General features: G+C 49.1%; 1 protein-coding gene across 1 annotated transcript; it reads left to right on the plus strand.

Annotated features, from left to right (window-relative positions):
- The first annotated feature begins 5,995 nt into the window (after nucleotides 1–5,995).
- Nucleotides 5,996–13,819, plus strand: LOC125944444 (THAP domain-containing protein 11-like). Its single transcript, XM_049664945.1, has 4 exons — nucleotides 5,996–6,309; nucleotides 8,747–8,899; nucleotides 9,436–10,019; nucleotides 13,727–13,819. The coding sequence occupies exons 1-4, from the start codon at nucleotides 6,018–6,020 to the stop codon at nucleotides 13,817–13,819; spliced, it is 1,122 nt and encodes a 373-aa protein (XP_049520902.1). The 5' UTR covers nucleotides 5,996–6,017.
- The last annotated feature ends 13,316 nt before the right edge of the window (nucleotides 13,820–27,135 follow it).

A 27,135-nucleotide genomic window follows, 5' to 3' on the forward strand; every position in this document is an offset into this window, starting at 1 on the left:
CACGATGATCCAGCGGCAGCCGGTGGAAGACTTGGGGAAGGGACCGAGTAAATCTGTACCCACTTTCTCAAAAGGTCAAGTCGGTGGTCTAACTGGTTGCAGCGTTCCTGCAGGAGCTGTAGTCGGTTGTTTGTGGCGTTGGCATACATCACAGCTGGCGATACACTGCTTGGTTGTCTTCCACGATTGAGGCCAATAGAAACGTTGTCGGAGGCGATGGAGCGTTCTAGCGAATCCAAGGTGCCCGGATGTAAGGTCGTCGTGCATGGCCCGAAGTACCGCAAGGCGCAGACATTCTGGGACGACGAGAAGCAGTGGAGCACCATTGTTAGAATAATTCTTGTGGTAGAGCAGACCGTCCTGAACTACAAATGGTGTAGGCCGTTCGGATCGGTGAGTCGCATCAATAATCGGTTTTATTGAAGGGTCGCGCTGTTGTTCGTTCTGGAAGACGGCGAAGTCAGGAAAGTCGGATGAGATGGCAGTTAGGTAGTCGTCGAAATCGTCATCATCAGTGCCGTTGCTCTGAGAGGGAAGACGAGATAAGCAGTCGGCATCTGTGTGGCACCGACCACTCTTGTAAGCAACGGAAAAGTTGTATTCTTGGAGCCGCAAGGCCCACCGAGCCAACCGGCCAGCTGGGTCACGCAGTCCAACGAGCCAGCAGAGAGAATGATGGCCGGTAACAATCTTGAAATGGCGGCCGTATAAATATGGTCTGAACTTGTGGATGGCGAAAACAACAGCAAGACATTCCGGTTCCGTGACTGTATAATTTCTCTCTGCTTTCGTCAGGGTACGACTTGCGTAAGCAACGACGTGCTGGCGAGCGTCGTGAAACTGGACGAGCACAGCACCAACGCCCACACCACTTGCATCAGTATGCAGTTCGGTGACTGCCTCCGGATCGAAATGGCGGAGAAGTGGCCCAGAGATGAGCAAAAACTTCAGCTGCTCGAAGGCAGCCTCACACTGAGTGGACCATATGTAGGGAGTGTCCTTGCGAAGCAGGTTAGTCAGGGGACAAGCAGGCTGGGCGAAGTCTTACGCTGCTTTAAGGCACCTAGGTTCAACAGCACAATGCTATCTTCTGGATATCTTTAATCAATATTGGCATGACGGCATAGTCCCCGACGATTGGAAGTGTAGCCGTCTGGTTCCTCTACTGAAGCCTGGGAAGTCTCCGCGGAACCTTACATCGTAGCGCCCGATTGCACTTGCGAGTTGCATTGGTAAGGTAATAGAGAGGATGTTGCTAACACGTATGGAATGGTACCTCGAATACTATGACATTTACTTGACATTACTATGACATTTACTATGACATTATTAGTCTATGGCTGGCTTTCGACGTGGACGGTCTTCAATTGACATCGTCATTGATCTTGTGATCAGAGGTGGTCATAGCGCTAGAAGACACGGACAAGAAGGAGAGAACGAGACGAGCGCTAACTTTCAACTGAGTGTTTATTTCGAGAAACAACCGTATTTGTAGGCCCGCATACAGAAAGGGCCCAATCATTGATCTTGTGATCTCCGTGCAACAACAAAAAGCTCTGAAGCAGCTCTCTGTGGCACTCTTCTTAGATGTAAAGGGTGCCTATGACAACGTAACCCACGAAGCCATCCTCCAAGCTCTTGAGGCTGCTGACTTTGGAGGCCACGTCTTTAGGTGGATTAGGAGTTATCTATCACGGAGATCTGTGTTTGTACTAACTGAAGATGGGCCGACAAATAGATATATCTCCAGTCGTGGTGTCCCACAAGGCGGAGTGTTGAGCCCTACTCTTTTCAATCTTGTTCTAGTGGGGCTCGCCGAAACGCTACCACAGACGGCTAATGTCTTGCTCCACGCAGACGATATTTGCATCTGGGCGTCCGGCGTGACAAGGCCGCAAGTGCTCGCCAGAGTACAGAAAGCGGCAACCCTGACAGCTGCATACCTTCGCCGACAAGGCCTGACGATATCTACAGAAAAATGTGCACTAGTGGCATTTACACGAACACCGATGTATTTCTACCCGGTGTGCATCGAGGGCCAGTCAATTGAGTACAATAAAACTCACAGGTTCTTAGGCGTTATCGTGGATCGCGACCTCACTTGGAGTCCCCATGTCTCCCACATGAAGAAAAATACTAATTTGTATTGAGAATGTTTAAATTCGTAGCTGGAAAATCGTGGGGACCATCCGTGCACACCATGTTACAGCTATACACGACACGTTTTCTAGGATTCCTGTGATACAGTCTTCCTGTCTTGTCTAACACATGCAAGACTAATATCCTTGCACTACAGAGCGTACAAGCCGAAGCACTTCGGACATGTCTTGGCCTCCTGAGATGTTCATCGACAGCTGCAACGATTGTCATTGCACAGGAGCACCCGATCGCCACTCATATCGTCGGTGAGACGCCAAGAGCGCACATTCAACACCATCCCATCATTTAGCCGATTTGTCAGTGCGAAGACCACAGGCTACATTCTGTAGCATTGTGACAAGACACCATGCCTCAATACCATCTGGCTTCAAGCCTGCGAAACGCCCAATATCGGCATTATGGTGTCTCCGGCAAATTCACGTGTGCCTCTCAATACCTTGGATTAGAAAAAAGGCAGACTTCTCAACACTGGCCCTGAAGCAATTGTCTCTGCTTGTCATCAACGAGCATTATTCTGACCGCATACACATTTACACGGACGGTTCCACCATTTCCAACAGCTCTAGCTGAGCAGTAGTTGTTGCATCGGACGCCGTCATTTTGCAATTTAAATACTCGCACAATACCACGTCTACAACAGCAGAACTTGCAGCTCTTCAAGGTGCCCTCAATTATGTGCTCCAGGAGCCGCCAAATCGTTAGGCCATTTTCAGTGACTCCAAAGCAGCCTTACAAACTCTACAGTTTTCCCTACCACAAGCGTTACACGGGGAGCTAGTGTACGAAATCAGGCGCGCTCATCATCACGCGCTCGAAGAAGGACATGACATTGTATTTAAATGGTTGCCAAGCCATTGCAGGATTCTCGGCAACGACCGCGCAGATGAAGCAGCACGCTCCGCTCATCACACACATCATCTGATTCCTATACCACTCTCAAGAACGGATGCTGCGCGGCAACTTCAACCGATTGCTCGCCACATCACACTTCGGCGATGGAATTCCCCGGGTTTCACCAACTCACGTTTGCCCTCTCTTGACCTTAACTTGCGACTTCGCCTACCACCTGGACTCTGCCGTCGTGAAACAACTTTACTGTGTCGCATGTGGTTGGGTGTCGCTTATACCAACGCCTATTCGTTGCTAATAGGGATGACCAACAGTGCGGCGTGCAATTTGTGCGGGTGCGACGAGACTCTTGAGCACCTTCTGTGTCACTGTCCATCTTTTGATACTCAACGACTTATTCTCCAAACTAAACTCAACTGTTAGATAACAGAACGCTCTCGGAAGAAAAGATTCTTGGGCCATGGCCTATGCATTCTTGCATGAAAAAGGCCACAAAAGCCCTTCTGCAGTTCGTGAAGAGTACTGGATTGTACGAACGCTTGTGACAGCGGAGATTCTTCCGTGACTGTCTCTGCGAATGACTGACTCTGATTTTTTTTCTTTCCTTATCTATTCTTCCCCTTTCACCCTCCCCAAGTGTAGGGTAGCAAACCGGCCACGCCCTTGGTTAACCTCCCTACCTTTCCCTCTTCGTTTCTCTCTCTCTCTCGCTGTAAAACAATATTTCTTATCTCAGCACGTTCCTTCATTTCATAACTATAAAATTTGATGTAATATTGCTATTCGAAACATTGCTCACTCCGAATGACAGTACTTCCGAAATTAGACTGTTACACATACAATGGTGTTACCAGGACTACAAATCATGGTGGAGGAGTAGCCTTCTATGTGAACTACTGTCTTATTCATGATGTCATTGAAGAGCTAACTTTCATGACCCCTAGCCTTGAATGTATTGCAATCCGATTACCAAATCTCGCAGTTACTGCAGTGTATCGGCCAGCCGCGAGCAGCAAGTCTGAATTTCTTGATACTTTTGAAACCCTTATATCTAAGTTACACTTATTGCACATGCATTTTTTTTCTGATGGATGAGTAAATATCAACATAAGCGATGACGTGGCCACTGTGCAGGTTGAAATTATTCTATCCAGATATAATTGTTCGAACACTATTAAGCTGCCCTCCCGAATCACTGATCATAGCGCCACACTGCTGGACGTTTGCATCACAAACGTACCGACAAATAAGATTGTTTCAGGCCTATTTTCATTTCAGCTTAGTGACCACTTACCAGTTTTGCCCTTTTTTCTATTACACCTAATAACGCCAGGCCGTTAATGTCTTATTATTTGTACAGCGCATAAAAGTCGCTTAAAAGTTGTTAAGCGAAGCCGGTTGGGCCAACTAACGACAGATTGCTCAGTAAGAATAATTTTATGCGCGTCGTCTGCTGGCACACGGAGCCGCCAGCTGACTTTGAGATTGTTTACTTTTATTGCGATAGCAATTATATGGACACTCCAAAGCAGATTTCTGCCATCGGCGTCGGCGTCGCCGTGAGGTTCCGTATGACGTCAATGGAGATGAAATCGTCGCCGCGCGCCGAACGTGTATGTGCGAGTGAAAGGGCGCGAGGGACGCGCGCTTTCACGGTGAGTGAACCCACGGCAGAGAACAAACGCGCGTTCTGCGCCGTGCTCCCTTCCCAGGCAGCACAACCAGGCTGGCCCCAGCACGGCAATATCCCGGCAAACACCGGCACAAATATAGGCCCGAAACCGGCAGCGCTACCCGCGTCAAGAATGGCCCAGCGCGGCCATGCCACTAAAGGGCCTATTTCGGCCATCGTGTGGCAGCGCCAATACAGGCAGATAGCCGGCTCTGCCGTTCATTGCCATTCTAGTGTCCCACCTTGCCTACTGGCAGCACCGGTATTGGTCAATAGCCGGCTCTGCCGCTTTTAGTCAATTTATTGTCCCGCATTACCCACTGGCATGGCCATATTGGCAGATTATGATGTATGTGGGCGATGCCGTTATTTCCTACGATTTTAAATTACGCAAATATTGCACGGTAGCTCGATGCAACATGCCATAATCTACTATAAAATCACCAAATAATATACACAATTTCTTTATTGGTCTTAAAATAGGTTGATACAGATTATCGCTCGTATCCCCAATCTTGTGGGCCACCTACGAAAGCTTTGTTTATGACGCTACGGGGGGTTGAGCCGCTTCGGCGTAACGCCGCCTTCTGCAATAGTCGACGGCGCCTGGCAGCCACATTCTTATGAAGTCTTGCGCTTGGTTGATGTCGATGTCTGCGTCTCTCAGGCACCATCTGCATACAATACATATACCTTTATTATCCCAACACTGTCAGCAGTGCATAATATAAGCAAAAGGTACAAAACTGAGAAATTAAATGCGTATCACCTGTTCCCACTCTGCATAGCCGCATGTTAAACCGTCTCTTGCTTTTCTTCCCATGCAAGTTGTACGGCAGTTGAACTGCATGGTCCATGATGGTGTTCATTATATTGAAAGCAATCTCTCACAGATATGATTTCTCCATTCAAACAAATTGTTGAAGCTGAAAAAAAAGAAGCAGAAATACGCAAAAATTAGGTAGGAAATGCCGCTGCATCTAAATATGCGATTTTTGTTCTAACATATCGAAGGAAACCCGACACTGCGGCCGCAATGCACGCGCATCACCGAGCGGCATTAAAAAATAAAGTAAAGAATGATGAATTATGCCTTCATCACAAGACTTCTCATAAGTGCTTGTGGGTAGCTGTACTTAGCCTTTGGCAATGCGTAAGCTTTTAGAACAGAGGTAGCAAAGAAAGGGTGCATTGTTTCATGATAAACACCTAAGCAAGCTGCAATACAACAGATTATACTCTTGCAGGAAGTTCTGAACACCAGTCAGCTCGCAGAATGTACTTCCTGAGTAAGGAATTGACCTTTTCCAAAGGGGTCCTCTGCGCATGCGTGGCGATGGCCGCGCACAGTACGACGGGAAGGACGCGAGCGCCATGTTTTTTTGAGGCTCGCCTGCTCGCCGCTCCGCTGTCGAGCTTTCTTGTCATGCCGCAGAGGTGCGCCGCTGTGGGGTGCACAAATGCCAGCAACAAGCTTCCGAAGGTCAGGTTTTTTTGCTTCCCTGCAGCTTCTTTACACGCAGCGAAAAGAAAAAAGTGGGTCCAGGCGATGCGCCGAATAAATGTCGACGGATCGACGTGGAAGCCTACAGCTAACTCGCGCGTTTGCAGCGAGCATTTCATATCAGGTAAGGCCTCCTGTGCACGGCTTGATAACATTCACGTCGGGCAAACGGTGCACATTGTCGACAATCGCTGCGTTTTGTAGCAATGCCTTTCCTATGCTGTTCCTTTCCGAGCTTCGTCATATCAGATGAATAAGTGTGGTGTACAAGCAAGTGGTTGACATGTGCCGCGGCCCGCTAAGCAGACAGCGCGGTGCTAACGATAACGCGGGCGGGGTGCAATCGCCGCGAATGACGATGCACTGAGTAAATGTCGACGGATCGACGTGGAAGCCTACAGCTAACTCGCGCGTTTGCAGCGAGCATTTCATATCAGGTAAGGCCTCCTGTGCACGGCTTGATAACATTCACGTCGGGCAAACGGTGCGCATTGTCGACAATCGCTGCGTTTTGTAGCAATGCCTTTCCTATGCTGTTCCTTTCCGAGCTTCGTCATATCAGATGAATAAGTGTGGTGTACAAGCAAGTGGTTGACATGTGCCGCGGCCCGCTAAGCAGACAGCGCGGTGCTAACGATAACGCGGGCGGGGTGCAATCGCCGCGAATGACGATGCACTGAGTAAATGTCGACGGATCGACGTGGAAGCCTACAGCTAACTCGCGCGTTTGCAGCGAGCATTTCATATTAGGTAATGCCTCCTGCGCTCGGATTGATAACATTCACGTCGGGCAAACGGTGCGCATTGTCGACAATCACCGCTTTTGTAGCATTGCCTTTCCTATGCTGTTGCTTTTCGAGCTTCGTCATATCAGATGAATGATGAGTGTGGTGTACAAGCAAGTGGTTGACATGTGCCGCGGTCCGCTAAGCAGACAGCGCGGTGCTAACAATAACGCGGGCGGGGTGCAATCGCCGCGAATGACGATGCACTGAGTAAATGTCGACGGATCGACGTGGAAGCCTACAGCTAACTCGCGCGTTTGCAGCGAGCATTTCATATTAGGTAAGGCCTCCTGCGCTCGGATTGATAACATTCACGTCGGGCAAACGGTGCGCATTGTCGACAATCACCGCTTTTGTAGCATTGCCTTTCCTATGCTGTTGCTTTTCGAGCTTCGTCATATCAGATGAATGATGAGTGTGGTGTACAAGCAAGTGGTTGACATGTGCCGCGGCCCGCTAAGCAGACAGCGCGGTGCTAACGATAACGCGGGCGGGGTGCAATCGCCGCGAATGACGATGCACTGAGTAAATGTCGACGGATCGACGTGGAAGCCTACAGCTAACTCGCGCGTTTGCAGCGAGCATTTCATATCAGGTAAGGCCTCCTGTGCACGGCTTGATAACATTCACGTCGGGCAAACGGTGCACATTGTCGACAATCGCTGCGTTTTGTAGCAATGCCTTTCCTATGCTGTTCCTTTCCGAGCTTCGTCATATCAGATGAATAAGTGTGGTGTACAAGCAAGTGGTTGACATGTGCCGCGGCCCGCTAAGCAGACAGCGCGGTGCTAACGATAACGCGGGCGGGGTGCAATCGCCGCGAATGACGATGCACTGAGTAAATGTCGACGGATCGACGTGGAAGCCTACAGCTAACTCGCGCGTTTGCAGCGAGCATTTCATATTAGGTAAGGCCTCCTGCGCTCGGATTGATAACATTCACGTCGGGCAAACGGTGCGCATTGTCGACAATCACCGCTTTTGTAGCATTGCCTTTCCTATGCTGTTGCTTTTCGAGCTTCGTCATATCAGATGAATGATGAGTGTGGTGTACAAGCAAGTGGTTGACATGTGCCGCGGCCCGCTAAGCAGACAGCGCGGTGCTAACGATAACGCGGGCGGGGTGCAATCGCCGCGAATGACGATGCACTGAGTAAATGTCGACGGATCGACGTGGAAGCCTACAGCTAACTCGCGCGTTTGCAGCGAGCATTTCATATTAGGTAAGGCCTCCTGCGCTCGGATTGATAACATTCACGTCGGGCAAACGGTGCGCATTGTCGACAATCACCGCTTTTGTAGCATTGCCTTTCCTATGCTGTTGCTTTTCGAGCTTCGTCATATCAGATGAATGATGAGTGTGGTGTACAAGCAAGTGGTTGACATGTGCCGCGGCCCGCTAAGCAGACAGCGCGGTGCTAACGATAACGCGGGCGAGGTGCGGTCGCCGCGAAGACGAAGCGTGAGTGGGGAGATATGTAACGAAATCATTTACATGAACCCAACGTGAGCGGGTCGAGTCAGAAATTGGGATGACCGAGCCCGACGTGACCGCGTTTTCATGATCTCGACAGACATATCCCAGCCTGACAAGTCGAATCGACCCGCTTCTGTCTGGTTCATGCAAACGCCCCGAATGGTTTTAGTTGCGCATCGACTACTGACGTTTGCCCGGATATAAAGCTAGGTCATCTCTCTGCGTGTGTGATAAAGCTGCGGTGATTGTGGACTGAAGGGTAAAGTATTGGACAATATAAGAACGATTTCTGTTTGCAGGAGAACCATCTAGGTTTCCGGACCACCCCGACAACGTCCCGTCCATATTTAAGCACAAGCCTGCGAGCCGCCGAGATGCTGTTGTGCGTTTTGAAAGGTCGGCCAACAGACGAAGTACTCCGAGCCAGTCTTTCAAACGTTCTCAGCTTCCAAGTGAGTAATGTTAGACACTATTCGGCAATCCACACATATGCGTCAAGTTGAAATAAACCTACTGTAATAAATGGACAATGTCAATAACAGAAACAGTCATCACTAGATGGGACGGTGATCATTAGATTTACAGCTCTGATTAGTGGTTTAAGGCACAAGTAAAAGCTGTATAGGCGCTAGTTGCCGGAGGTTGAGTATTCTCTGAGTCTATCAGCGTGTACGGTTAAGCAAGTAGTAAATGCTATTTGTTTACATTTGTGTAGCTTTCCGACTCCGTTTAATAAACTGCAGGGTTCATGCGTCTAGCGCTTTGTGTGAAGACTGTGGTTGTACTTTTTGTTACACCCCAAACTCGCCCGACAGTACATGCATCAGTCCAATGCGTACTGCAGTGGGCAATCATTAATGGTAGTCCTCGTAATACTTCACGCTTAGTTGCTGACAAGCATGTGTACAACTTTTCTACGTTTTAACTGCAGGATTGTAACATTAGGTTTTGTCTGCAGGTCTACACATTTTTTCTTTTTTTCGTTCAGATACAAAGCCAGCAACCACACAGAGCAGCCAGCTTTCAGGAAGTAACACATCAATGGTGCCAGCTGTCCCGGACGATCCACCACACCACAGCGATGGCAGCCCAGTGCTGGAACCCGAGGCAGCACATCAACTTCCAAAGACTCCTGTATTACACATTCATTTTGACTCTGGGGAAAATGCAGAAACCCAGGCTAGTGAAGCACCTGAGCATTCTACAGCCAATCTTGAAAGTGGTGCTGCCATGCATGATGCATGCCAGCCCGACAATGTGTCTAGCCTTAGAATAGCTGAACTTGAAGCCCGTTTAGCTAGTGCAGAACAATATAACCTGACACTAGAGTCGCATTTAAAAGCAGCACAGCAGCACACTGACACCTGGATAATGAGCTACTATGAGCTGAAAGAAACAACACTGTGTCTCTCTAACACGAAGACAGAACAAGACATGCTGTATTACACAAGCCTACCGTCCATGGATGTGTTTAATAACCTCCTTTACCTAGTCGTACATCAAAATCGACACCTTAAAAAGCATGAAGAGATAAAAGCGCACAACACCAAAGAGCAGTTGTTTATGGTGTTGGTACGCCTGCGGACAGGTATGCCCACGAGGGAGATTTGTCGAAATTTCGCCATACAAATGTCGCCATTTAGTCGCCTTTTCTCGACGTGGATTCTCATGTTAGAAAGACTCCTCACAGATATCACTGGCTTTCCATCCCTCTCCAATATACAGTGCAACATTTCACACCACTTCAGACGGTATCCAAACACACGCATAATATTAGATACAACAGAAATTCGCATCCAGAAGCCTTCAGGGGTGTACACCCAGAGACAAACCTTTTCCAACTATAAGCATGCCAACACGATGAAGTGCCTAGTGGGAGCCACACCGGATTGCTTTGTGAGTTTTGTGTCTGCTTTGTATGGTGGAGGAACCAGTGACAGGGAAATTGTACAACAGTCAGGTGTACTTGATTTGTTGGAACCAGGCGATGGTGTAATTGTGGATAAGGGCTTCAAAGTTGAAGACCTTCTTCCACGTGGTGTTTCACTTCATATTCCTCCTCTTCGCATTACTGGCGAAGCTCAAATGAGTGGAAAGGATGTTGAAGAAACCAGGCATATTGCCATTGCGAGAGTTCATATAGAGAGAGTTATTAGGAGAATTAAGGAGTTCCACATTTTAGACAAACCATTTCCTATAAACATGCTGGACCTGGCAGATGCAGTTTTTACAACATGTGCCTACTTGTCAAACTTTAGAGGGCCGCTGATAAATAAGGATAAAGAGACGATAGAGGACGAAGAGGTTCAATGAGCCCCGCAACATGCAGTGGTAGCAGTGTGTCAGAATTTATGTATGTATATGCTGCATGGACAAATAAACTTTAAAAAAAAATGTGCCAGAGAGGAAGTGCTTTCCCTCCTGGTCCAGAATATTTTGGTCATTCTGGCCATTGGACCAGAATGTCTTTCAGTAAACAGCTTGACATGCAATCGAATGAATGAGTTTGGATAATCGTTAATAAATTTGAAAACACCTTTTATTCTCCTTCATTGCTTTCAATCATCTCTTTGCCATGGCATGTCGTTCTTGCCCAAACACGCAAATTCTGCTAGGTTTGAATGGACACATTTAATCCTTACAAATGAACCCAAGGAAAAGACATGTACTTTACACTGTAATTCATACATATAATTGCACCTAAGTTATTGCATGCGAAACTGAATTGCACTTTTACAGAAAAATAGAGAGCTTCAAATTTCTATATTTAGTGTTGACTGCAGTGCTAGTTAAATACGAAATTTTCAGCATGAAAGCAAGCAGTTTTCACTGTTCAAAGCACACATTTTCTTCTCAATTATTGGGTGGTTGAAATGCTAAAACCCTGACAAGTATTGAGCCTTAGCATTCACCCAAGAACAAAACACGTGGAGCCACCAAATGCTACTGCAGTTTAGAGACACTTGTTTCTTGCTATTTACAATATCCACTACTTCAGTTTCCTTAATGATAGCTTCATTTGGGTCATCCGATGTCTCAGCAATGTAAAAGCCTTGAGCGTACTTTTTGAAAGGCACATATCCGGCCCCTGTGGTATACAGGAAACCCAACCGCCTCTTGCGGCGTGTTAGGAGCTCAGGAATGATGGCAGCTTTGTAAAAATATATCAGTGCTTGCAGCATTTCATGCCACACATCTTTGTGAAAATAAATCCTTTCAACAGAGGTACTAAGCAGCAGCTCAGTTCTGTTCGTCCACAAAACAAGATCACACCATGTCTTTCCGGTGACCGCTAGTTGTCCCTGGATTTGAAAAAAATAAGGATGGTCTCTTTTTAAAGTAACAACACCATCAACCACTTGCGAACAAAATGTCTTGGCATGCCTCGGTAATGGTCTGCCCTGCCTTAGAGGCACGGCACTTTACCTCAAGGAGCCCCATCTGTGACCAAGCGGTCTGGTGATGCTGCTATGAAGGGGTAAGCTTCATGAAGTCCGGTTTCAGAGACCTCAATGTCTTTATCATACAGCTGCATTATTGCAATGTATTTCTCCACAGCGACCGCTTCATTTCTGAGTCCATACAATCTTGGGTCACTTGGTCCAAGGTTCTCTTTCTGGCGAGGATACAAAATGTCTCTAACAAGTCCATCAGGCTTTATGCAGCGCATTATTCTGTGGAAGAGGCTGTCAGGCGGCCAGTCCTTTCAGCTTTCCACAGTGGGTTGTTGTTCTGGCCGACCGTGTCTATGCAAATTTTGGTTCTCTCTGCAGCTGTGAGTGGCACCTGCTGTGCCCAGTAATTTGAAAACTATGTCCAGCATTCCCTTGAGTGGAGGTCCCCAATGTCGGCGATGCCACTGGTGTTTTGCACGGGTGCTGGTTTGCTAGCACTGTACCGATTCCACGACAAATGTGGAGCGCACTGTGCCATTCTTTCTCTGAAGTTCTTAAGAACAGACTGTTCTTTTCACTGGAATCCAGGTGGTAGCTATCGCTTCGCCTTGGCTCGCCCGGTCTTGTTCATCACAAGCTTGCGGAATGTTATGTCCGAAAGTGGCAGTGATGGCTGGCGCTTGTGACCTGAAAGAAAAAAAAATCAAGATGCATGTAGTATTCTTTGTAGTCTAGCAGTTTTTGATTTATGATTTGATTGATCTACCTGCCTATTTGTACCACTGTACTTTTGATTAAAAAGTTGGTGCTTATTCGCATTTCTCATACTTTCTTTTCACATGAACACACGTTCTGTACTGCAAACTGTGTTTGCTGTAGGCTTTCTGCACATGGTACACTAGTTTTTGAAAACGACTGGGAAGTGTGAAGGAGTACAGTTGTTAATATGCAAATAATGATAATACGCGGACCTACAAGCATACCGTTATGCGGCAACTTTACAAGACCACGGCTTACAGACATCGCTAGGTTGTTAAAATAAGGCGCATTTTCGTTTCACAAGAAACTGTTTACCTTGTGTTGGAGCCATCCACTTGCAAGGCATGCCGGTGCAGGATGGCGTCTGAATGCTCCTAACAGCAAAAAGAAGAGCAGCAATGTGTTGGCAGCTTTGACTGAGCCTGCAAGTAGAAACAACACATCAACAACTCATTTTTTTCTTCTGACAGTTTAGTTTTCAAAAGGAATGTCGTAGTAGAGTCCTCGGCATGGAATAACAATAAAAGTATTATTAGAGTCAGATCCTAAATACGACTGCTTTACTGGTTTCCTCTGACAGGCTGATAGTATAACTCCAAATCAAACCAGCCCATGCTGTTCTAGCATGTTTACTTTGTCAGTCGGTAACAGGTCCGTACATATTTTATTGAAGGAAACAACCACGTCCGCATATGTTCTCTGGACAAGCGGATATGTACTTCTGTCCAGTCTCGTCTAGTTAAGGAAGCGACGGACACGTTAAAGATGTTTTTACACCTCGTAAAATGCGCCCGTGATTCACCTACGCGTTACGGTGGCGCAAGTAACCGCAACAAGCCTTGGAAAAGACGCACTGATTCCTATACAAGCACATTGGAAGTGGCACTCCTTAGTAACACGACTGAATAAGAAAAAAAAATTCAGCACTCACCCAGCAACGCAGTCGCAGTAAGCTCGAACAGCACATGTCACATTTTCCTCGCGGAGGGCAACGACTTGTCTGTAGTGCCCAGGTTTCATTGAGCAGAGGCAAATGCTCCTTAGGATATGAAGCTCACATCCAGAAGTATGATACAGCATGCCAAACGGCGAATATACTTCTTTAAACTTCCAACCCTTTTGCAGCCCGCGGCTAGTAGACGCACCGAAATGGGCTTCAATGACACGCTCACACACGCGCGGCACATGGGTCAGGTCGGCAGTCCACGAGCCGCCTGAGCCTAAACATTTCTTCACCTCGTCACCAGAAAAGTTGATGTCCATGCTTGCTTCACCTACGACCGAATAGCACACCACAAGACAGCTGCTATTTTATTGCGATAGCAATTATATGGACACTTCAACCGGATTTCTGCCGTCGTCGCCGTCACCGTGAGGTTCCCTATAGATAAAATCTTCGCCGCGCGCCGTATGCCCGAGCGGAAGCGTGTGGGGACGCGCGCTATCACGGAGAGCGAACGCACTCAATCTCCCACGCGCAAGCAAGGAAGCGGGAAGCCAGCCTAGAGCACTGCATGGGCCGATTTTTGCGGCCCGGGCCCGGCCCGTTCCCGTTTTTACATTGGGCGGCCCGCCCGAGCCCGATGAAAACTTTTATGGCGAGAGCCGGGCCCGGCTCGGGCCCGGAAATAGTCTACGTTACCCGCCCGGCCCCGCCCGCCACCCCTTTGCCTTAAGCCCGAGCCCGGCCCGAGCCCGACTCGAAACCGGCCCGAACCCGGCCCGAGACCGAAAAATACATGTTTTTCAGAGTTGAGAAGCCCGAGAATAACTCGCAGAAAGCCCGAGCCCGGCCCGCGTCAAAAAACCCGAGCCCAGCCCCGGGTAAAAAAGCACACGCCGTGCCCAAGCCCGGCCCGAGCCCGTGAAAAAACTCCTCTACCCGGCCCGGCCCATGGGCCGGGCCGGGCCCGGGCTTTCGGGTAAGCCCGAGCCCGTGCAGTGCTCTAAGCCAGCCCCGGAGGGAGCGGAGGAGGGGGGGGGGGGCGCACTTCCTCTCTGCCAACAACCGCGCTCGTCGCTCGCTCGCACCTTCGCTTATCTCCACACGGCTCTGACCTTTATGCGCCGTGCATTCACCGCTCAGTTTCCGTTGAAGCGATAGACCGCACGTACCTTCGCCCGTTGGTGCGGCGTATGCGCTTGCTGCCAGCGTTTTGTCAGTCGTTGTCTGCAGTCATTCAGTGTGATCTATTCATGTTTGTTTGTGCGCGCTCACACCACGCTTGTTCAATCAGTTAGTAATAGTCGGGCCACTATTTCCAACGCACGCTACACATGCAATGCTGCCCGGGTCGGCAGTGCAGCGCTACAGGTGTGTCCCTTCGCACGCGCTGCCCACGGGAAGCGCTTCTCATCAACACCACCGTTTCACACGCGCCTTCTCGTGGTCATCGAGTCTCTCTTCATGTCGGTCTACTTACGCCGCAGCACACCTGCTTACTTAATCAGCTCATGTTTACTACAATTCATATTGCTACCAAAGCCGCTCACCTTACTTCGTATGACATTGCTGTGTTGCTATCGCATTCATTGCTTCGCCCTTAGGGCGAAACTGTGGCAAAGCTGTTTAAGCCTGCCGTAATTTGTGGTTCGTATCAAGAAACTATCAAGATATAAAATAAACTTTTTTTCCTTATTACCACCGGCGCAAGTAATACGAGACACGACAGCACGCAAGCACATGCATTGACAGCCGGTAAATACGGGCGAAGGAAGGGGAGAGAGCCTCAAGTCGTGATTCTGGCAGTCGCCGCTAGAGGCGCGCCGCAGTTCTGGAAAATTACTGGAAAATAGGGTGCCTCGATGCCCAGCGCCGCCGTCCAGGGTGGAGACAACCCCGCTGGCGCCGCCATATTGAGTCACACGAGCTGAGACTCAGCTACGCTTGCATTCATAAATAGTGTTACTCGCGGCGGACTTCCAAGTGCTTTGCCTTGATGAGGATTTTTTTTATCGGTATCGCATCTGCACATCTTTATAACCAACAGCCGTTAACTCGTCGAAGGTCCAAGAGGTAAATGTATGGCGCCGGGAACATGCCCCAAGTTGCCTAATTCAATTTACATTTAACATGCCGTGTGTATGTTTGAAATAGGCACTATTTTTTTTTTTGCGCTTCGATGCTTGGTATATAAGGTTTGCGACCCCCTGTGTGTGGAAGTTTTTCTTTTTCGCTGTTGTATTTTGGTTTACACGTCACGCCTCCTTTACAGTAGCCAGCCACTCGCGCACGGCGGTTCGTTTCCCTTGCGTTGCGCGTGCTCTTCGCGTTCGTTGCAATTATTTGACGATATCTACGTGCAATTTTGCTTTTTTTTTTGCCCACAAAACTGTGTGCTGACAGAATTAAGCTAGTGTAAAAATAACTGCAATGTGAAAATAAGGTTTAGTTAGTGCTGTAGAGAAACATGTAACGTAACTTGTCTGTGTCAATCTTGCGTAGTACACACAAGAAACCAAACGATGCACAAAATACATTTACTTATAATGTCTAGTACAATCAATCATGAAAGAGATATGTACATGAAAAATTATATGTACTGTGTGGCGCCTGAAGGTCATGTTGAAAGACGAGATAAAAAAAAATTCGCAAGGTAACTGCTCGACACACAATTTGGGATAGTGAGTTTTTTAAAATTTATTCATTAAATGGGGGGGGGGGGTTTAAGTGAGTACATCAACCTTATTACACACAATATAAATCGAAAACAAGAAAACGCAACCGCGGGTAATATTAATCAAGATATCCAGTCAGAATACATCAGCTACCATCGAATACGTCGCATCAGCCAAATACATCGATGGCGAATACAGAACATTTTATAAATAACCATTAGAACACTGATAACTACATTGTAAAAATAAACAACACTGCATACATATCGCGTACAAAAACCATAAATGAAACTAAGACAGTCAAATACAGATTAGCAATGTTTTTCACTTCGAAAATATAGTCCATGATGATGTAGGGCTGTTGACTTTAACAGACGGCGCCCATCCTGTCGATTTCCCTCGTACTGGTCCTCTTCAAAGTGTTTCTAAGTACAAGTAAAACAACAAAAGTGATTATTGATATGAAAAGTTGCCTTGTAAATACAGAGAAGCCATTACAGTGCTTAAAAATAAATTTTCGCAGAAGTAAGGCTGTATTACCTCACTTCACACGTTTCGAAGAAATGCACAGGCTACAACAGACACCATGCCAGAAAGCGCCGAAACATTTTGGTCCCATGATGCCCCTTAACTCTACTACACCTGGGCATACCGTGCACAGGCATTTAAAGACCGTCACAGTACCCACTACGATCGGGAATGAGCACGAATGACCATCGGCTTACGAGCACCACGCTACAAATATATTCGTCTAAAAAATCAGCTATATAACGTAACAACCCGACATCCGCAAGATATCTGCTGAGAAATCAGAGAAAATCACAATGCTTCGCTTGCCACGTACACAACAGCCGCTCTCCCCAGAAGAAGCACTGCGTTCTTTAGTCCCAATTAACCAGTAGCGAAAAAAGAAACTGAGGGGAAAAAAAAGAAACAAGAGACACACGATGTGTGCTTCCCGTGAAAAAGTAAAATAGGTGGTTTACATGACGATTTGTAGCTAATGTAAGCCTATTTCGCGGCGAAGCATTTTCGTCAGTTCTTAAAATAAGGGTACTACTCGCATAGACTGCGCCGATCAAAACGGCAGAAGCCTATGCGACTTGCGCTCGCAAACCATAGGCTACTCAGCATCGGTGCAGTGCTTAGTTCGTGAGCGAGGATCAGAGAATACTTTCTTATTTAAATGAAAAACACGATGCGATAATCTAAACTTTCTTGACACTTACCTCGCAAATGTAGGAGCTATCCGTTGCCTTCCAGTGATACCGCTTTACTTGGGCTTCCCATCTCTTCCTTCGCTCTGGGTCCCGGGGGAAGCGTAAACACGAAGCCCTTTACGCGTCAATCCGGTGCACTTGGGAACACAACAGCCCGTCATGTCGACTCGATGCACTTGACAAGCTTGTCATTCATGGGGCTGAACACTGTCCAGCAAGTAGAAGCGTCAGCGAAGCATCCGCGCGCACTGTGTCTCGAACTAAGCACCGGCACCAAGCACTCGCAACCGCTCGCTGTGACTCAAGATGGCGTCGCAGCGAGAAAGCGGCGGCGCGGGTGCGGTCAAAGGATGGCACCACCCTGAACGGCGGCGCTGGCATCGAGGCACCCTACTGGAAAAGGCCAATTACGACAATCCAACTTTGGTCTTCTTGAGTGTACTAGCCGAAATGTGCCGTGCTGCGTGTTTTTAAACAGACAGTGCGTTTCAGCTGACGCTGAAGCGGTGCAGCACCGCGTACGTACGTAGTAAAAAGTGGCCGTACATTATCTCTGTAAAAAAAGAAAATACACGTATTGGGCAATGCACTTAGTTGAAACACTATACTTGAGAATAAAAATAAGACAATTGTACTTACCTTGCGATAATTTAGTTTATTTCGCAGTAAATGCAGTGTTTCAACGTTTTGCTAGTTGTTCATGTTTTACCCAATGGCAGTGTGGAACCAAGCTTGTAGTGGCGAAGGTCAAGCCGCTGGTACTGAACACGTTGCTGGACAAGTTGATGCATGCTTCGGAAGCAAAACATGGTTCAAGAAATGTGGGCTACGACAGCTCACAGGCAGAAGCAGAATGTGTACGGGTCCCTCGTCCTCCGAGAGTCACCACGTTTTTTTTTTTTTTTGGAAGCGGGCGAGGTCCGCGCAGGGAGCAACAAATTTGACAGGGCATTATTCACGCTTCTTTGTGCGCCCATCCGGTTCTGATTAGCAACGCAGGCTCGGCTGTGCGCATTATAGACCGTGCATACCTTCGACACTGCAAAGTGAGGGAACGCAGGGAAAACGTGGTGAGAGTGAAACGCAATCTTGGTGATTTGACGTCACTTCGCCTGATAGTAGTGAAGAACGAGACGCGCACGTTTTTTTATTCTTTTATTTATTATTATTATTATTATTATTATTATTATTATTATTATTATTATTATTATTATTATTATTATTATTATTATTATTATTATTATTTTTGCAGAAGCTGCTGTGGAGCACTCGTGCTGATTTTATTATATATTATAGCTGAAATGTAAAACATGACAAATGGGCCTGTAGAACAACTCAAAGTGATAAATTAATGTTTATTATTATTTTTTTTGCGCTGCTTATCCCAGGAGAACGGTAGAGCAAGACAACGTGTGCGCAAAGGGGTAGTCCGGCGCACATCACTTGCTAACATGCCCCCATGCATTTCTTGCTTCTAGTTAAATAATACAACCTCCCCCTTCGAAAAAAAAAATGAATAGACACATAGGAGCGGCAGCCGTATCTAAGAAACCTCGCGACAATACTTTACGCGGCGCATAACATATAAGTGAAGCCCAAAAAGCGAGTACAAGGATCTCGTTCAAGTTCGCCATATTAATTTACTTTATTATGTTAGTATAGTGTCAAAGCCCGAAGGCATTGCATAAAAAAAGCGGGCAGTTTTTTTCTTCCTTTCATAAGCAACAAAGTTTCAAACCTGGCCGCTGCGAGAAGAAACGTAGGTGGGAGGTAGAAAAATGTGTCGTTTAAGCAAGGGGAGTAATAAAATAAATCCTAATAAACAAACTCAAGCGAGATCGCATACGGCGACAAGGTGAATCAAGCGATGATTTTATAGAAGACGCACTGGCTACACGTGAGTAATTAATTGTATGTATCAAAACACGGACGGCAAGGTTTTGGACACTTTCGAGAGCTTGCGATATGGTATAGCAGTTGCTGGATTCCAGACAGAATTGGTGCATTCGAAGATTGACCCCACCAGTGGCGCACCGACGGGGGGGGGGGGGGGGGGGGGATTCGGGGGTTGTAACCCCCCCCTGAGGCCGACTTAACCCCCCCCTTTTGTTTAACCCCTTTTCTTTCCTTACGCATTTGAGTACTGCAACTAAGATGTAATACGCGCAATCGTCTGCACACTCGCAAAAAGCGCATTTTTTGACAATTTCCCGTGAATAAATCGAAATTAGTGCTGTTTAGATGGTATTGGCAAACTGTCAACCCCCCCCCCCCCCCCCCCCCCCCCCTGGCAGAGATCCTGGGTGCGCTACTGGACCCCACCATGTATTTATAAAATAAAAGCTTCCCATGAAGAAAATTTCGGAGCAGAAAACCAAACATATGGTTGGCATTGGTAAATTTAAAACTCGACATAAATATTCCAAAAATGTTGCGTGTGAGATGTGTATCCCGAGATATCTACAAGAGGAAGAAGTTACCAGATGTGTGTCGTTGAGGGTGTAAGTGGGATTCTGAATTTAATAAGGAATAAGGCAGCTCATGTATGCCTCTTTGCAAAGCCAAAACAACGATAGGTTTATTGATTAGCTGATATAAGATGCAAACGTCAGCGAACAATTTATTCAAATCTCTGTTGCTCTCACAAAAAGAGTTCAAGTATACTTGAAAAATGTATATATATTTTAGTGGTTTTTTTTTGCGCCTGTTTAACTTTTTAATCAGAAATTAATTTTATTCAGTAGCTTACATTTTTATCCGGTAGCGTTCATTTTCTTTCTTTTTCCATTCTATTTTCCTGTATTCTCCTTATTCTTAGCCTCGCTCTTCGTTCTCAGTCCTAGGTCGGTAACTTCAACTCTTTCAGCCATCCGTCAAGGTTCGGAATGGCGCGGCGGGCCACGAACATTCCTGTTCTTTTTTTATTTTTCTTTATTTTCTGTTCCCTTCCGTGAACTGTTCCCTTCCGTGTTCCCTTCCGTGTGTACTCGTCTTGGTCGTCTGACCAAACCTTTTCTCTTCACTCCCCCCCCCCCCCTCCCACCTCCGTCTATCTGTTGTGGCGTTGTCTCTGTTCTCCGCCTTCCCCCTTCTCTTCAGTGCAGATATATCTGGCGTCGTGCAACATAAGCATTTCATTCTAAGTTAGCGTTGAGCTTGTCTCACATTCTTGTCCCTTCTATTTGCAGTCTTTTGTTTTAGAAATATGCACCAATAGTCCAGCAGAAACCTCTTCTTCAACATGGCACCACTTCTTTTTTCCCCCCGATTCTTTTTGCGGAGAGGAATTTACGCCTACTGTGCTCGTTGGTCAGAAAAAATCATCTGGTATAAAAAAAAAAAAAAAAAAAAGAAACGCACGACAGAGCTTTCCGGGAAAGGCACCGAAGATTATAATGAAGCGGGCTGCAGGAGACACTACTACACGGTTCGATATGCTTTTTATACAGAAAAATAATATAGGGAGCAGTCATCCAAAATTACTTGTATTGTACTAGCAACAAAATTTACAGCCGCTACAGAAGTTCAGCTAGCAACGGCATCACTGGCAAGTGGTACAGATGATGGCACCATTAAGTTATGCAGTATTTTGAAATTCACTATCCGCAACACTATTTAAACGACGCACATGTGAGCGCACATGCTTTTTAATTATACACCCCCTTGAATTTGTTATTGCGCCTATCGAGGATGCACACGGCAAGCGCGCAAGTGCCCTTGTGTCACTTGTAAATAATCTCCGATCGAATGATTCAACAGAATAAATACAATTACGCCAAAGTTAACAGCCTTTGTAATAAAACGAACAAAATATGCAGAACATACATAATAATTTAGTAAGACACAAAAAAAAATTACCAGAGTGATCTCGTTGCAGTTGGCGTGAGCGGTGAAAAATTCAAATAAATATTGCGTGCTGTAAACATACGTATATAATCGGGAATGGCCAGCGAATGCTGCGTGAAAAATAATATTGAAATGCCATTCTGTTTGACGGGCCGATATTTACGGGTCTATCAAAACTGCTAAACAATGTGGCTATGCCTATAGCTTTGAACGGACGTTATTAACCAATGTTTAGAGATGTACAGCCAATGACGGCACTCTAACGGCAAAGCAGGCCCGGGGTAGCCATTTGCGTCACCCGGCCTAGCCATTAAAGGGCATTCACCGGGAAGGCAGGGCCAGTGCTGGATGTCTGTTACAGTGGTTCTGCCAGCACTGGCATTACGGAGGCAACGGCGGGCCTTCGTGGCCCAGCCAGTGCCGGCTGAAAACCACCATCGGCCCTAGTTGGCCCCATGTAATGTGCTGCCTGGGTTAAGGGCTGCAGAAGTAGGCGTCTCTTTCCTCTTTTACAATCACCACATATGTAGAGAAAACGCGCCTTCTTCCGACGCGCGAAAGGCCGTGGGGGAGGGAGGGAGGGAGGGGGGAGGGAAGGGAGGCGAAGTTTAGCTGCGGCACCAAGTGCCTATTTATATAAAAACGTTGAGAGGCGAGAAGGTGGTAAAGACTTCCGACGCTGCTCGACGAGTGTCCCGTTCTGATGTCGTCGAAAACCTCCGAGCCGCCCCCAGAGGCGGGGAACGCGGTTGGCGTTTGCCTCTTGCGTGGTGTGGTGCATCGGCTCCGTCAATTACTGACGAAAGCCACGGTCAATTTCGTGCAACCGCATCAATTTTGCTTCCATCGGACTCCTAAAGCTGCCCGGCACCCGAGGACACCAATCTCATCCAGGTGGGCCCATTTTTGGCAAACTTAGAGCGATTTTCCGTTCCGACCTCGCGTTGCCGACGCTGAGCCTAACGGCTACGTCGGCGCGCGGGTGAGAACGGACCGGTCTTGCAAGATGACGGATCTCTCTGCTCAACGCGGTTACGATCCCGACGCCATGGCGTGGGCGACGATCCCGGTCCTCGAGGGACAGCAATCTGCGGCTGCGGACCCCATCCGCAACGAAGATCTCTTTCGCATGGTTGAGCGCCGCTCCCAGCGCAAAGCTATGAAAATGGCTCCATCGGCTCCGCCCGCCGGCAAGGCGCCTTCAACTCAGACAGGATCCGCCACGCGTGCGGCACAAGGATCCGGCGCGAAGCGCAGCAAGCCTACAACGACGTGGAAGCCTAAGCCTCTGCCTCGACCACACCCAGAAGACTTTGTCGTCATCATCAAGCCTCGTGAGCCAGTGGCGCTACGAGACGTCTTTCAACGTGGCGCGCTCGGCGCCGCCTTCGTCACTCTCGTCGGAGTACAAAAGGCGGCGACGCTCAACCTGCTTCTCTCGCCGGAGCAGAACCTCATCATCGCTAGCACGCGGGAGGCCCAAACGGCGGACCAGCTGCTCGGCGACTTCGAGCTACAAACTGACAAAGGCAAGATGGCCGCCCACGGCCACCTGAAGCAACATGGCGAGAACGTCTGCTACGGCGTGGTCACGGTCGCCAACCACGAGACGACCGACACCCTACGCCAGGCTCTGCAGTGGCGCGCAGGCGAACTCTTGGATATACGAAAATTCGGCACATCGAACAAGGCACGACTCACCTTTGCTGGCAGAGTCAAGCCTCGCTACATTCATTACAACTCGGAAATCACCTTCGTTCAACCCTATTACCGGACCATTCCGGCCTGCGGACTGTGTGGCACCGTTGGACACCGGGCTGATTCCTGTCCCAACCCAGCCAATGCAAAGTGCGGCCTGTGTGGACAGCAGGCGGAGCTAGTGGAGGGGGTGCGGACCCCTCACGAGTGCAACCCAAAGTGCGCGGTCTGTGGAGGAAGCCATGCCACCAACTCGCGCGAATGTACAGCCAAGTACAGACAACCCAAGATGACCACCCCTCAGCAGAGCGGCCTCCCCAAGTCGGGGAAGAAGACTCGTCATCATGCGGCGTTCTCGCACGGCGGATCACGCTACGTCGACGTCACAACGCAGCAGGCGCCACCACGTGGAGGTGACGTCAAGGGCCACGCGGCGCAGCAGCAGCCACCACACGACGGCAAGGGGAACCGCGGCCAGCAGCAACAGCGAAAGGATGCGGGAGCCGGTGCCTGGGCGAACGCAGTGAAATATGGCAAACAGGTGAGCGGTCCCGGTGGGGCAGCCTCCCCTTTCCAATCCCCCCCTCCCTCTCCTACTCTAATTGCCGAGGAGATCCGTAAGCACACGGAGCCTCTCCGCGCTAAAATTGCGAGCCTTGAGGCTCAACTCTCTAACCCACCGTCTGCTCCTACCTCCCCCTCCGCCTCCAATGCGGAGTCTATGGATAGTGAGAGTACGCTGCCGAAGCCGTCGGGCCATGATTCTTTTGAGACTATGGAGGCGCGCCTCAGCGCAAAAATGGAGCTCCTGATCGGCACCGCGATGGCCCAGATGCTCGCGAAAATTGATGAGCTGATCACAAGTAAAGTTAATCAAGTTGTCGCTGCGCAACTCCGCACGCTGCGCAAAGCGGGTCCCCTTAGGGACGTATCCGGCCGCCCCTCCAAATTTTCGCGTCGCATTGTAGACATTGACGATGACGAAGACTGCACCCTGGCAGGCCTAGATGCCAAAACTCTGGTCCTGCCGACTGGCTCTGGGGCAGCTCCACTCACTCTTAACGCCCAACCTAACCATGGCGGGAACCCCTAAAGTTAGGCGTTCTGCCCCCTCCAAATCGGCGTCACCCATCATCATAACCCAGTGGAACTGTCGGGGCCTCCGCTCTCGCACCAAGAGAGCGGACCTCCGACTTTTCCTCTCAACCTTCGAGCATCTGCCCGCGGTGGTTGCCCTCCAAGAGCCAGGGAAGGGCGCCACCCTTACGAACTATTCGACGTTCCAGGAGGACCCCTCGTCTTGTCTCTGCGTTCATCGAAATTACACAGCTAACAAGGTCGATCTTGACCTCCAAACCGACTATTCCTACGTAATGGTGACTCTCCTCCCGCTCCGCAAACAGGACCCATCCATTCACATCCTCAATGTATACTGCTCTCCAAAACTCCAAAACGTCTCATTCGCGGACCTCTTCAGTCGTGCGCTGAGAGTTGCGGGCCGGGACCCCCTCCTGATTGTGGGCGACTTCAACGCCCCCAGTCGGGTCTGGGGGTACCGCCGTGAAGAGAAGCGTGGCCGCAAGTTGGCGGAGCTTACGTCCACGCTGGGCCTCACTCTTCACACTGACCCTGTCCACCCAACTCGGATTGGCAACTCCGTGACCAGGGACACCTGTCCGGATTTGACCTTCACACGCAACATTCAGTTCGCCGACTGGGTCAATACTGAGGAAACCCTCGGTAGCGACCATTGTCTCATCAACACAACCATTCGCACACGCCCCATGGCACGACCCTTCAAACAAGCCCACATCCCAGATTGGACGAAATTCAGACAAAATTGGCAGGACACTGTTCCCATACACACGTACGGCTACCAGGCCTGGTCCCAGCAATTGGTTTCTAGCTTGCGTTCTACGGAAACACACATCAAACTCTCAGAGGCGGTCTCGGATGTGGATAACCACCTCCTCCACCTTTGGGAAGCCCGGCACAGCCTCGTCCGCCGATGGCGCCATCAGAAACACAATAGGCAACTAAAATCTCGCATAGCAGAGCTTACCCAGAAGGCGGCAGAGTATGCGGCCCAGCTCGCCGACTCGAACTGGGTTAGCCGCTGCAATACGGCTGCGCGACAAATGTCCAGCCGAAACACATGGCGTCTCTTTCCCGCCCTCATTGACCCCACACAAACCCGCACTGAAACGCAGAAACACTTGCAGCGCGCCATCCACGGCTTTGCTGGTAACACAACTCAGCTAGCACACAAGCTCAGGGACCAATACCTGTGCACTACCCAGGATACCCGAGGGACGGCATACTCATATGCAGGCTCTGAGAATGCCGAGCTGGATCACCCTTTCCAGCTTTATGACCTGAAGGCAGCCCTGGCCAAAATGAAACGTGGCACTGCACCCGGACGGGACAAAATTACAGTCAAGCTCCTGGCAAACCTACCAGACTCGACTTACAATTCACTGTTGGCATACTTCAATTCTATCTGGCTGGGAGAAGTGCCCATCCCTATCGATTGGAAGACAGCACTTGTCACCTTTATTCCTAAACCTGGCAAAGCCGTAAATCCGGACAACCTCCGCCCCATCTCGCTCACCTCTTGTGTGGGCAAGTTAATGGAGACGATGGTGCGGGACCGGTTGTCTACTTTTATGGAAGACCATAACACATTTGCGGACACCATGTTCGGGTTTCGCCCCCACAGATCCGCACAGGATGTCCTCATCCAACTTAATCGGGAAGTCCTAGACCCCATCGAATGCCCCCATAATGACAAGGTGGTTCTGGCCTTGGACCTTAAGGGAGCATTCGACAACGTCACTCATGAAATCATCCTAATTCATCTCTCTCAAACCAACTGCGGGCGTAACGCTTTTCAGTACGTCTTACAATTTCTAACACAGAGACACGCATACTTGCACATACAGGACACCGAACATGGCCCATACATTCTAGGGTCCAGAGGTACACCACAGGGCGCTGTCCTCTCCCCCCTATTGTTCAATCTGGCCATGAAGAACTTGCCTGCCCAGCTGGAGGCTGTCCCGGGGGTGCAACACGCACTCTACGCGGACGACATCACCATCTGGGCCACGCAAGGCTCTTTGGGAGACATGCAGGCCAACCTGCAGCAAGCGGCGACCATAGTGGACCGATATGCTCACGCTTGTGGCCTCCAATGTTCCCCCCAAAAGTCTGAATTCGTGCATCTCCGCCCCTCGCCCAAATGCACGTCCAAAATTGCTCTCTCTCTAGAGTATGGTCGAATCCCTGAACAACACGAAATTAGAGTCCTCGGACTTTTCATCAACCAACACCGCCGGTCCGACACAACACTAGGGAAGCTGCGGAAGGTGGGGGACCAGGTGGGCCGCATGGTCCGCCGGGTTTCCAATAAGCGCGGGGGTCTCAGATGCAAAGATGCCTTGCGGCTGGCTAATGCATTTGTGACTAGTCGAATCTTGTATTCGACTCCATACCTCCATCTCCGCAAGCATGAGGAGGACGCCCTTGAGGTCATCCTCCGAAAGATGATTAAGCGGGCCCTTGATCTCCCGGTCAGCACCTCTAACCAGCGCCTTCTGGGCCTGGGGATGGTGAATACGTATCGGGAGCTCAAGGAAGCTCATCTTACCAACCAAATCACACGTCTTTCTCAGACACTGTCGGGTCGCCGCCTCCTTGCCCGACTACACCTCCAACCTCTCAGACAGATGGAAGAGCGCGTACGTACGCCACAAGAATGGCGCTATGCCCTGCACGTGCGCCCTCTTCCCCGGAACATGGCATGCACACACCATGATGGCAGACGCCTGGCTCGGGCGGAGGCCCTGGCGCGCCATTATGATTCCAAACCCGGCGTTTTCTACGTGGATGCCACCGGCCCACACCATGGGGGATGGTTTACGGCCGCGGTGGTCCACGAAGGCAAAACAGTTAACGGCCTTAGCTTTCGCGCTAGAGACATAACATATGCGGAGGAAGTCGCCATCGCGTTGGCTGCATCCGATTCTCGCTCTCAAACCATCATTACCGACTCGCGAGGGGCCTGTCGGAACTACGAACAGGGTCAGATACCATTCCTGGCCTATCGCGTCCTTCAATCTAGCTGCCGAACCGGGGACCCCGACCCCCGAT

Source organism: Dermacentor silvarum, chromosome 3 (genome assembly GCF_013339745.2).
Source record: "Dermacentor silvarum isolate Dsil-2018 chromosome 3, BIME_Dsil_1.4, whole genome shotgun sequence".
Lineage (NCBI taxonomy): Eukaryota > Metazoa > Arthropoda > Arachnida > Ixodida > Ixodidae > Dermacentor > Dermacentor silvarum.

What these genes read in the sequence shown, in the direction of transcription:
- LOC125944444 (XM_049664945.1), top strand. Translation starts at nt 6,018, where the DNA reads ATGGCCGCGCACAGTACGACGGGAAGGACGCGAGCGCCATGTTTTTTT. An exon ending in CAGCGAGCATTTCATATCAG is followed by an intron (nt 6,310 to 8,746) that starts GTAAGGCCTCCT and finishes TTCTGTTTGCAG; the next exon opens with GAGAACCATCTAGGTTTCCG. An exon ending in AGCAGTTGTTTATGGTGTTG is followed by an intron (nt 10,020 to 13,726) that starts GTACGCCTGCGG and finishes ACCCTTTTGCAG; the next exon opens with CCCGCGGCTAGTAGACGCAC.